The 13,297-nt window shown below is 36.0% G+C and overlaps 1 protein-coding gene across 1 annotated transcript; it reads left to right on the plus strand.

Annotated features, from left to right (window-relative positions):
• Positions 1-3,219: 3,219 nt before the first annotated feature.
• LOC149883411 (uncharacterized) lies at positions 3,220-5,070 on the plus strand. Its single transcript, XM_090101073.1, has 2 exons — positions 3,220-3,463; positions 3,836-5,070. Exons 1-2 carry the CDS (start codon positions 3,220-3,222, stop codon positions 5,068-5,070), a joined length of 1,479 nt encoding a protein of 492 aa, XP_089957199.1.
• The last annotated feature ends 8,227 nt before the right edge of the window (positions 5,071-13,297 follow it).

A 13,297-nucleotide genomic window follows, 5' to 3' on the forward strand; every position in this document is an offset into this window, starting at 1 on the left:
TTTGGGAGGAGCTTTTTACGCCAATTCTTTGCAGGGATGCAACATGTATAACACCACTTCCTTGGGAGGATATTTCACATTGGACATGCCTTTTAGAAACGACATCTCCATTCAACTCGTCAACAGAAACGCTACTGCCATCACTTACTGGATTCAACCGTTCATTTCCACTTTTGCTTCTATTCCTGCTAGCATTCCTCTTTACAAGCTGTACTGCAGAACGTTTCGATATATGGATACCACTTACGGCAGCGAATACGTTTTGATGAACACCAACGGAAAAGGAAATGGTGTGTCGTTGAAATACATCAAGATGCACATCATTGGCGCCTCTGGAAACTGGTGGGAGTCTAGAGTTAGAATGTACGATGGGAATTTACCTCCAGGTAACGGCGCTGTTCTCACTCCTTGGACACCGTACAACACCAACAATTACACGTATTTTCCAGGATATGACGGTGACAGCACATGCTTCTTTTCCTCATCCGGACTGGAAGATTTTTATTTGTCGTCATGGAACGGCTCAAATTTAACTTCCTTCAACAACAAATCGACTGGACTTTTGTATCAATCCACTTCATCCATCGGTTCCACCACCACCATTTCTTTTTACAGAAATTTCGGAGAAGCTGACTCCATGCCTACTGTCGCAGCTGGTAGAAGACTCGTTGTCACGCTCAACTCTGGAGATGCACAAGTCGGTCAATCCGGAAGCTTTTACCTTCTTCTAGGACAAGTGTATTATTATGCCTAAAAGATCTGAAGGATCTAAAAATTTCACAAGTGACTAATGTACAGATGAAATAAAAAAATTGAAAATGACTTAAATAAATTTCTATTGCTATAAAAATGTCAATGATTAATACAGAAGAACCGCAATACTTGAACCCTGAAGAAGATGACGATGTTGGTGTATTTACTCTAGGTCGACGAGAAACAATAATTACAAGAACCCGTGTAAATGAAGATGTATTCGTAGAATTCATTGATGCGGAGGAGGTAGAGATGAGAAATAGATTTAAGATTAAAGCATTGCGTAAAGGTTTTCATAAGGATAAATATAGAGTGTGTGCTTCTGCTGCTTAAACATTTTTTTTAAGATCTTTTAGATCCGTGAAAAATTCAGAGAATTTTTTTAATTCTTTTTGAAGAATTGAAAATTCAAGATGGAATAAAATGGATTCGCAAGCGAATCTAAAAAAATTATTTTTTTTGCAATAATAAAAATGGAGAATCATGTGTATAAAAAATATTTTTTTAATAATGATCGAAAGGCGTCTAATAAATCATATCTTTTTTGCGACAAGTATTTGAAGCATGCTCCCTCAAAAGTAGGAACGAGATATGAAATATTTGCTCAAAGAGACATCAAGTTGAACCGTTTATCCAAGCAGACGATTGTTTTTATGTTTGGAATAAAACTTAAAAGCGGATTAGCTTTATTGAATTTGAGACATGCGCACAATTTAAAGCTGAATTATTTCAGTCACTTTTTAATTTTTTCAGAGTCGATGGATAATGCGACTATGGAAATTTATAACAGAAGCGATAAAGACGTCATTATTAAAAAAGGGGAAAGTTTATGCTTGGTCAATTTCATTAATGAGTGAAAAAAAATATTTTTTTTCGTTTAATAAAAATGGAATACAATTACGATGCTAAATCTAACGCTAAAGCGCATGAATCTAAACTTTATCCAGTTCTTCCAACAGCTCCTGCAGATGAAGGGCACAATTACCGTCTTCAGAAAATAAGTGAAATCCAAAAAGAGATGGACAACGAGAGGAAAAAGAGAGTACATATGAGCAAAAAGTACCATCGCGCTTTCAGAATCATTTCTTTTGTAGACACTACGTTGCAAGCAGGTGGTGTTGCACTTGGAGTTGTTGGAATTGGAACTTTGAGCACCATCGCTGCTGCCCCTGTTGCGATTGCGTGTGAAGGTGTGGCTATTGGCATGGGGTTTTTATCCATTGTAGGAGGACAAGTCAACAAAAAACTAGCATTAAAAGCGGAGAAGCATGAAAAGATCAAAGTGTTGGCAGAGTCGAAATTGAACACCATCAACAGTCACATTTCAAAGGCTTTAGTAGACAACGTTGTGAGCGATTCAGAGTATGAATTGATTTTAGACGAGCTTCAAAAGTTTAAGAGCCTGATGAAAGAAATAAGAACTAAAACAAAAATCAACATTGACGAGATAACCAAAGAGTCGTTGATCCAAAAAGGAAGAGAAGACGCGATAAAAGCGTTCAATAATATGTTTAAGAAATCGTAGATTTCCATGGATTCGCAAGCGAATTTAAAAACACATATAAGTTAACGTTTAAGTTTTTTTTCTTGTGTTTTAAAAAATGTCCTTTTTTAAAATACTTGACCCTAACAAGAGAGATGAAATTGTGAAAGAACTTGTTGAAAGAAGAAAAAGAATCTATCAAGACAGTTTGAATGAAAATATTTATGATGCTAATCTTCAGACTGATTTGAGCAAGCTTTACAAGCCTCTGATTGAAAGCAATAAAAAGATGATCGATAACATCAAGACTGAGATCAAGACTGATCAAGACCCGCCTAGGAATGAATCTTTTTTAGAATCATCAAGAATGGAAGAGTCGTCTATTCTTCCTAAAAGAGATGTGTTTTTGAGAAGTTTGATTGATATGGATGTAAGAGCTAAATTTAAAAGTTTTAAGAACAAGTTTGAATTGAGTAAAAACGATGGTCGATATACGATTGGAAAAATGGGTGTTTTGTTTGACGGAAATGATATGATTGTCGGCGGCGAAAGGTATGAAGGAACAGAAGGTCTTTGGGAGTTGATGACCAATCCGAACATTTCAAAGAATTTCAACGCGACGGATGAAGATGTGGCTAATTACTCGAAAATATTAGCAGATAGCGGAGCCGTAAAGCTAGATGCAAGAAAGAACAAGCCTAAAGTAACAGAGGTTGAGAAATACAATAAATTCATCATACCTATTGAAAGCAGACTTAAAGAAAAAAAAGGTTATGGTGTGATTATTCTTCCGAGCGATCCAAACGCTCTTGTGGAAAAGCTTGAATTGAGCATTGCTGCAGGACATGCTGGAAACACGGCTTCAAGAAACGAGGCTGTGAGCATATGCGATGAGCTGTTGAGACAGAATAGGATCAATAAAGACGAGTACAAGGCTATGATCGCGTATATCGATATGAAATAAAAATCTTTGGAAATAAAAAATGATCGTTTATAGAAATAGATATGTTAAGAAGCATATTGTGGGTGGAAGTGGTATAATTGACACGCTTAAGAATTTCTTGAGAAGAGCAGCATCTTCAAGCGCTTCAAGAGCAGCATCTACTTTGGCTAATAAAATTGCAAAAACTGAACTGGGAAGAGAAGCAATCATGGCTACTAAATCTGCAGGAAAAGAGTTAGCTTCTGCAGCCATTTCCACTGCTAAAGATGTGGCTATTGATAAAGGTAAAAAGACCATTGAGAAATTGTATGCCAAGACTGGAACTCCTAAAAATTCTTCGAATTTCCATGGATCCGAAGGATCTAAGCCCCATGAAGCTGCAAAGAATGATCTCAACCTTAAAAGCAAAGAAATTATTTCAAGCATTGTTAACAGAGCGGCAGCAGCACCGGTTATAGATGAATATTCCATGTTTGGATCGGGATTATCGAAGAAGAATGCGATTAGAATACAAGACCTGGTAAAACTTTCAAAGAATCTAAAAAAGGGAAATGGACTTTTGATTGCATGAGGATGTAAAAATTTTTTTCTTTGACGTATAAAAATGGCAAATTCAGATGTTTTAAATTTTACAGAAGAGATTATTGTTGATGAAGAAATTGAGAGATTCGAGTTTCATGAATACGAACCAGTGAATAAGAATCTAAACGTGGATGGAGAAATAAGAATAAATATTGAGCAACAAGATTTGTTCACGCTTCCATCTGAGGCTTACCTTTTGGTTGAAGGAAGACTTTTAAAAGCGGATGGAACTTCCTACGCTGATGCAGACGTCGTTGCTCTTGCTAACAACGGTATCATGTACATGTTCAGTCAGATTTCTTATCAGTTGTCGAATCAAGAGGTGGAAACCATTTACGAACCTGGACAAGCTACCACCATGATTGGATACCTCAAATACCCAGTGGAGTTTCAACTTTCAGAGGGTATGAACCAGCTGTGGCAGAGAGACGTAACAGCTTTAGCAGATCTTGTCAACAACACTGGATTTAAAAATAGACAAGATTACATCATTACAAAAAGTGAAGAAAAAGGTACGTTTTCGTTCTGCATTCCTTTAAAACACATTTTTGGATTTTGCGATGATTACGATAAAGTGCTCTATGGATTTAAGCATACACTTGCTCTTGTGAGAAAGGGTGATAGTGATGCTATTTTTAGAGCAGCTGCAACAGCTGCAGGAAAAGTAGATCTGACTAAATTATCTTTGTTTATGCCTCATGTCACACCCTCTGTAGCAGCTAGCAACAATCTTTACAAAATCATTGAATCAAAAGTAGATGTCCCATTTTCGTTCAGATCTAGACAATGTGATACCATCGCTGTTCCTGTATCCAACAACTTTAGTTGGAGGTTAAGCGCAAGATCTGCTAGTGAAAGGCCTAGGTATGTCATTGTTGGATTTCAAACCAATAAATCTGGAAGTCAAGAACTAAATCCTTCAGTCTTTGATCACTGCGACTTGAAAAACATCTATGTCACCTTAAACAGTGAAAGGTATCCCGCTGTTGATTACAATTTAGACTTTAATAACAACAAATACTCAAGAGCTTATAGAGACGCCTCTAAGTTTGACAATAGACTTTATGGAACAAACGATATTATAACTCAACACAATTTGTCTGCCTTAAATTATAGGTACATTTGTCCTCTTTTTGTTTTCGATGTAAGCAAGCAGGCTGAGAGGTTAAAAACTTCAGTGATAGATGTGCAAATAAAAGCGACATTCAATGCAAACGTTCCTGCAAACACTCAAGCCTTTGCTGTTCTCATTTCCGATAAATTGCTCAGACTTAAATCAGATGGAAGCAGAATGAATATTGTTTATTGAAATGTTTTCAAAATAATATTTTTTAAATAAAAAAATGAGATATACGAAAAAGGATTTGAAAAAATTACTGAAAGAAAACGGAATTTCCAAAACGTCAAACAATAAAATGTCATTATTGATGCTTGCGGTTGAGAACAACTTGATTGATAAAAACGAATGGATTAAAGACGTGAAGGAAGAGCGACCTGTGGGTAGACCGAAAAAAGATCTAAATTTGTTACAAGAAGAATAAAATGAAACAGTTTTTTCCGTTTTTTACAGAATGTAGTATAAAAGAGACTGACGTAAATAAAAAAAGACATCTTGAGCTTCTTGCATTTGGAAAAACAGGTGTTTTTCGTGAATCTGTTTACATCACTGAAAACGGGAATTTTAATATTCCAAAAGAGTACAGTGAGGAAGAGAGAGACAAGCTTTACCAACTTGTATGGAATGGCGAAACAGAATATTCACGAATGGAAAAGAAAATCAAAGAGCGTCTCAGTACTTGGAAAGACTTACCTAAAAAAGAAAAGCTAAGAATGATTGACAAGTATGTGCTTGGTTTGGATTGCGATTTCGAGGAGAAGAAAAAGATTTCTGGAAATCTAAAAAGCGCGATTTTAAATCATTCGCTCGCTTCCAATGACATTGTGTATGAAAACTTTAAGATTCTTCGAATCCATGGAAATCACTAGTGATTTTTTAAAATACTTTATATCAATGTCATAAATTAAAAAAAATCGAATTTGATTTAAAAAAAAATCTTGTATATAGAAAAGATGATATATACAAGAAAGATTTTAAAAAATTTGTTAAAAGAAAACGGCGTTTCCAAAACGTCAGAGAATAAAATGTCATTATTGATGATTGCGATTGAGAACAACTTGATTGATAAAGATGCAATTTTGGAAAAATCGAAAGAGGTGAGACCTGTGGGAAGACCTAGAAAAAATGAGAAAAAAGAAAAGAAGCCTATTGATCCTAAATATGCAAGACTTGGCTTAATCAGAAATAATCCTTTACGTTTGAAAATAACTCATGTTGATACTGGCGAGGTGGTGGAATACAAGTCTGCTTACGAATCACAGAAAAAGACGGGGCATGGATGGAATTACTTTGAATGTCGAAATGGAAAAGTAGTTGATGGATACAAGTATGAGATTTCTGGAACAAGAAGTTTTTAAATTCTTATATTGAATTTAAAAATTGAAAAAAATGATATAAATAAAAAAAATCTTATTAATAAAATGGAAAACAAAACGGTGAGAGAATTAAAAGAAATTGCTAAAGGGCAAAAAATAAGAGGATACTCTAAAATGAGAAAGGGAGAACTTATAATGGCTTTGCAGCCTCCTAGAGTTGTCTCTTCTCCTGCTACTTTTCGTAGACGAACGACTGAGGCAAGACCTTTGCCTGAAAGACCTACCGTGGTTAGGTTTGTTCGGCCAGCTGTAAAAGTTTCAATAAAGCCGACAAAAGTAAGGCTTGTTTCTTCTGCAGTGATAAAGCCTCCTATCGCTCCAAAACCAGCCCATTTGCAAAGACCTATCCTTGACGAGCCTGTTTCAGATTTAACACCTGCTATAGCGCCAAAACCAGTCATTCCACAGAGACCTTCATTTTTTTCAAGTCTGGCGTCAGCTACAAAAAGTGTAACATCCTATGTTAAAACTAAGTTTAACGATGTTAAAGAATGGATAGAACCCTACGTTCCTGAAGCAGTCAAGAAGAATGTGAGCGAATCAGCAAAACAAATCGATAAAAAGATACAGTCTATCAAATCGCTTGTATCAAAAACAGTGTACAAACAGCCCTTGCCAAAGCCAATTATAGTAAAGTTTAAAATGACTGAACATTCAGCGGAGAGTTCTGTGAGGCAATTTTCTTATAGACCTTCTTCTCGATATCAAGACATTGCATCCTTTTTTAATTTGGTGAGAGAGTCTGCCATTCAAACCATGGAAGGGGAAAGAAACACCAGAGTAAGAATTATTTTAACGTGCAAAATGAAATCTGTAAGCATGATGACTGGTGAAGAAGTGACTCGGGAAGCAAGCTTTTCATCAAGATCGGAGATTATTCTAGCAACTACAAATGTAAGAGAGCTCATGGGTGAGATGGAAGAAAAAGTATTGGAAAGTAGTGTTAAATACAATGCGTTGGGGTCTAATAGTATCCTGTCTAAGATTTTAAGAATGGACATTAACTTTACTGATTACGAGCCTCTCAGCGGCTCTTCCTATATTAAGCTGTCTAAAGAGCTGAAAGACAAAAAGGCGATCATCAACATGAAAAACGAAGACGATCAATGTTTCAAGTGGTGCGTCACCAGAGCGTTGAATCTAAAAAATAAAAACAACGTAAGAATTGATGAAGACTTGATTAAAAAATCAGAAGAGTTGAATTGGGAAGGAATAGAGTTTCCTGTCAAGATTAATAAAATCAAAAAGTTTGAAAAGAATAATCCAACTATTAGCATTAACGTCTTTGGGTATGAAAATGAAAAACTTTACCCTTTGAAAATATCTGACTTTGTAGATCGAAAGCACTGTGTTGATTTGTTGTTTATTTCAAACGAAGACACTGACCATTATTGCGTGATTAAAAGTTTGAGTCGGTTATTATCTACACAAACATCAAAAGGTAAAAGAAAACAACATTATTGCAGAAATTGCTTGCAAGGCTATGACCAGGAAGAAAAGCTTCAACAGCATCAACCTTATTGTTATGACAACGATGCAGTAAGAATCGAACTTCCTAAAGAAGGGGCGACTGTTCAGTTTAAAAACTATCAAAGGGGTATGAAAGTTCCATACGTTGTCTATGCCGACTTTGAAAGTTTTATCCAACCTCTTAACACTTGCACACCGAATTCTAAAGAGTCGTACACCAAACAATACCAAAAGCACGTTCCAAGCTCCTTCTGCTATTATATCAAATGCTTTGACGATAGTCTTTACAAAGAAAAACCAGTCATGTACACAGCTGAAAGCGAAGAGGATGACGTAGCTCAAAAGTTTATAACCATGCTTGAATCAGATCTTATAAAGATTCTTGACAAGATTGATATAGTAAAAAAGAAAGTGAAAACGGATGAGGATGAGAAAGATTATGAATCTGCAACCCTATGTCATATTTGCAATAAAGACCTTAACGATGATAAAGTGTGGGATCACTGTCATTTGACTGGAAAGTACCGTGGTGCTGCACATAAGAAATGCAACTTGAATTATAAACTTCCAAAATTCATTCCTGTCGTTTTACATAATTTGTCTGGCTATGACAGCCATTTGTTCATCAAGAAATTAGGTGGAAAGCTCAATTGCATACCCAACAATGAAGAAAAATATATCAGCTTCTCAAAAAGCATCAAAGTGAGAGAATTTATTAATAAGAAGGGTAAACTAAAGGAAATATGGAAAGAATTGAGGTTTATTGACAGCTACAGGTTCATGAGTTTCAAGTTAGAAGATCTAGCTAAAAATCTAAACAACGATCAATGCAAAAACGTTGCTCAATATTACTCTGGAGAAAAGTTTGATTTATTAAGAAAAAAAGGCGTTTACCCTTACGAATGGGTGGACTCGATTGAAAAGTTCTCCGAAACGCAATTGCCTCCTATTGAAGCATTCTATTCCAAACTGAATGATGAGGAAATAAGCTGTGAAGACTATGCACATGCAAAAAACGTTTGGGATGTATTTGGATGTGAAACGTTTAAAGATTACCAAAAACTGTACAACATGTCTGACGTGCTGATACTTGCCGATATCTTTGAAAATTTCAGAGACACTTGCATGGAATATTACAGTCTCGACCCTGCTTGGTATTACACCTCACCTGGTTTGGCTTGGGATGCCATGTTGAAACTAACTGGAATTCAGTTAGAGCTTCTGTCTGATATTGATATGCTCAATATGATAGAAAAAGGGATACGCGGTGGAATTTGCATGATCAGCAAACGACATGCAACTGCTAATAACAAATACATGAGTGATTATGATCCTTCACAGCCTTCGAAATTCATTCAGTATTTAGATGCAAATAATTTATATGGATGGGCTATGTGTAAGCCTCTTCCTGTTAGAGGATTCAGATGGATGACTGAAGATGAACTTTTAAATTGGAAATCCATGCCTTGCATTCTCGAAGTCGACTTGAACTATCCTAAAGAGCTTCACGATTTACACAACGACTATCCTTTGGCTCCTGAAAGATTAAAAATTAATAAAGTGGACAAGCTTGTTCCTAATTTAAACAACAAGGAAAAATATATCATTTATCATGAAAACCTAAAACTCTATGAACGACTTGGATTGATCATTACCAAAATTCATCGTGGCATCACCTTTGAAGAAGAACCTTTCATGAAACAATACATTGATATCAACACCGATAAAAGAAAAGAAGCTACAAACGAATCTGATAAAGAATTTTTTAAACTCATGAACAACTCTGTCTTTGGAAAAACCATGGAGAATATTCGAAAGCATGTTGATATTAAACTCATCACCACAAGAAAAGAAGTCTTAAAATTGTCAAGAAAGCCTAATTATGATAGAAATACCATTTTTGATGAAAACCTTGCAGCCATTCACATGAAAAGAACAAAACTCTTTTGCAACAAGCCTGTTTACTTGGGACTGTGTGTTCTAGACATAAGCAAAATTCTCATGTTTGAGCATCATTACGACTACATGAAACCTAAATACGGGGATAAGCTGAAATTACTCATGACTGATACTGACTCTCTGTTTTACGAAATCGAAACAGACGATTTTTATCAGGACATTGTCGATGATCTTGAAACCAAATTTGACACGAGCAACTTTTCTAAAAACATCCTGCTATTGAAAACGTTGGGTTTAAAGTAGGGTTAAATAATAAGATTATCGGCATGTTCAAAGACGAGGCTGGTGGAAAAATAATTAAAGAGTTTGTTGGACTTCGTCCTAAGCTATACTCCTATAAGCTCTTTAATGAAAAAGAAGAGAAAAGATGCAAAGGGGTTAAAAAGAAAGTCGTTCAAAAACACATCACTCATCAAGACTATTACGACTGCTTAATGAATGAGATAGAAAAGCTTACATCCATGAACGTTATACGATCACATGACCATGACATTTACACCGAAGAAATCAACAAAGTGGCTCTCAGCGCTAACGACGACAAGAGGATACGAATGAATGATGGCACTCACAGAACATTTGCTATCGGACATTACAAACTAAAACCGTGCTTTACATTTATAGACTATGATCAACTCTTCGGACATGATGATTAAATATATACTCAGGATGGCATACTGAAAACATGAACATATACAAATCACATTATTATAAAAATAACACATCGGCATTTTTATAAATCACAATTCATGATTGCAGAAAATTAAAAACACGGCGTCATCTTGAATTCCTTAAGTATGGGAATGGGTCAATGAGTCAGAATCGATATCGCGTCTTGAATTTCCTTAAGTATAGAAAAGTATCAATGAGCCAAAAAGTATCAATGAGCCAAAAAGTATCAATGAGCCAGAATCCGCAATTCATAGTAGTCATAGGGTAATCGTTGTGTAAATCGTGAAGCTCTTCAGGGTAATCTAAATCGACTTCGAGAATGCACGGCATGCAACACCAATTGTTGAGATTATCTTCAGTCATCCATCTGAATCCTCTAACGGGAAGAGGTTTGCTCATAGCCCATCCATAAAGATTATTAGCGTCTAGATACTGAATGAATTTGGATAGTTTTGAGGGGTCATAGTTTTTCATGTATTTGTTATTGGCGTTTCCAAGTCGGTTGGATATCATGCAGATTCCACCGCGTATTCCTTTTTGGATCATGTTGAGCATATCAATATCGGTTATCAAATCCAATTTAATTTTAGTTTCCTTGAACATGGCATCCCAAGCCAAACCAGGAGACGTGTAATACCAAAGAGGGTCAAGACCGTAATATTCCATGCAAGTGTCTCTAAAATTTTCAAAGACATCTGCTAAATTCAGCACGTCGGACTTGTTGTATAGCTCGTGGTAATCTCTAAAGGTTTTGCATCCAAATACTTTCCAAACGTTTTGCGCATGCGCGTAGTCTTTATCGCTGATGTGTTTATCGTCTAGTTTGGAATAAAAGGCTTCTTTCGGAGGCAACTGCGTTTCGGAAAACTTTTCAATCGAGTCCACCCATTCATAGGGGTAAACTCCTTTTCTTAGTAACAAATCTCTTTGTTCTCCGCTGTAGAATGAGTTTAAGTTTTTGCACATGATGTCTCCTTTTTTCGATCTTCTAGAAGCGCAATCTTCACAATTGGCTTTGCATTTGCATTTTTTACCTTTCTTATCAAGGCAGTTCTTTTTGCATGTTTTAGGGTCTAATTTTGAGCACTCCTCACACAAATCTTTAACAAGGTTGTCAGTTAAATCTTCTAATTTGTAAGACATGAACCTGTAGCTGTCAAGAAACCTCAAATCTCTATACACTTTTTTTGGTTTGCCTTTCTTATCAATAGTGTCTCTTACTTTGATGCTTTTTGAGAAGCTGATATATTTTTCTTCGCTGTTGGGTATGCAATTGAGTTTTCCGTTTTTCCCACCTAATCTCTTGATGAACAAATGGCTGTCGTAGCCAGTCAAGTTATGGAAGATAACAGGAATAAATTCTGGAATTCGATATTTTTTATTGCAAGCATCATGAGCAGCACCACGGTACTTTCCAGTCAAATGGCAGTGATCCCATACTTTATCACCGTTAAGATCCTTTTTGCAGATGTGACATTCGGTTTCAGCTTCAAACTTCTTTTCATCCTCATCAGTCTTTATTGGCTTATTCTTCCATTGTTGTTTTTGTGAATAACTATCGTCACAAATCTTTATATAGTCAGCTTCAAGACTGGTAACAAACTTTTTACCTACGTCGTCCTCATCGCTTTTGGCTGTGTACTCAAAAGATTTAATTTTAAAACCATCAGGTCCTACGATGTAATACCAGAAAGAGCTTGGAACATGCTTTTGGTATTGTTTGGTATACGACTCTTTATTATTATATTCAGTGCTGTCATCGATGGGGTTGATGAAACTTTTAAAGTCAGCATAGACGCAGTACGGAACTCTCATACTATTGTTGTAGTTTTTAAACTCAAGGGTTGACCCTTCTTTAGGAAGATCGATTCTCATTGGAGCGTTATCATAGCAGTATTCTTGATGGATTTGAAGCTTTTCTTCTTGGTTGAAACCTTGCATGCACCTTCTGCAAAAGTATTGTTTATGTTGATGTTTTGTTGCTGAGGAGCCGGCAAACCGACTGAAATTGTTAATGAGACAGTAATGGCTGTTGTTTTTGTTTGAGATGTATAGCAAATCAACACAGTGTTTTCGATCATGAAATTTAGATATTTGCATAGGTTGAGGTTTATTCATTTCATAGTGAAAGACGTTCACGCTGATGTCAGGATTATTTTTCTCAAACTTTTCAATTTGAGTTACCTTTACAGGAAACTCTATTTCTTCCCAATTGAGCTCTTCTGATTTTAAAACAAAGTCTTTATCAATTCTTTCATTATGCATATTTTTCATATTCAACGCTCTGGTGACGCTCCACTTGAAGCATTCATTGTCTTCGTTTTCCATGTTGATGATTGCTTTTTTGTTTTTCAACTTGGGAGGCAGCTCCATGTATGAAGAGCCTCTGAAAGGTACATAATCGATAAAGTTGACATCCATTTTTAAAATCTTTGACTAGACGCAATTGGATCCCATCTTGTTGTAATTAGCGCTTCGCTCCAAGATTTTTTCTTCCATTTCAGTCATTAACGTTCTTACATCTGTACCCTCTAATAAAAGCTCTGAGTTGGATGAAAAGTTAGCCGTCTGAGTAGTCTCTTCACCTGTTAAGATGCTTACACGCTTCATTTCGCAGGTTAAAATAATTCTTACCTTTGTGTTTCTTTCTCCTTCCATGGTTTGAATAGCAGACTCTCTCACCAAGTTTAAAAAAGGAGCAATGTCTTGGTAATGAGAAGAAGGAAAGTATGAAAATAGTCGGGTTGAACGTTCTGCTGAATGCTTAGTCATATTAAACTTTACTGTAAAAGGTCGTTCACGCGGTTTTGGAGCAATGTCAGGTTTTTGAACAATTGGGCTCGGAGCAGCAAATGCAACGTCTTTGATTGACTTGATCGTTTTTTCCACTCCATTTCTCACACTGCTCACTGCATTTTTCACAGCAGTTGGAACATATGGTTTAA

This window comes from Hydra viridissima, unplaced genomic scaffold (assembly GCF_058129835.1).
Source record: "Hydra viridissima isolate aposymbiotic clone 2 unplaced genomic scaffold, HvirCarnegie_v1 scaffold_10, whole genome shotgun sequence".
Taxonomy (NCBI): domain Eukaryota; kingdom Metazoa; phylum Cnidaria; class Hydrozoa; order Anthoathecata; family Hydridae; genus Hydra; species Hydra viridissima.

Coding starts and splice junctions, on each gene's coding strand:
- LOC149883411 (XM_090101073.1), top strand. CDS start 3,220: ATGATCGTTTATAGAAATAGATATGTTAAGAAGCATATTGTGGGTGGA. Junction 3,464..3,835: donor AGATGTGGCTATTGATAAAG/GTAAAAAGACCA, acceptor TTGTTGATGAAG/AAATTGAGAGATTCGAGTTT.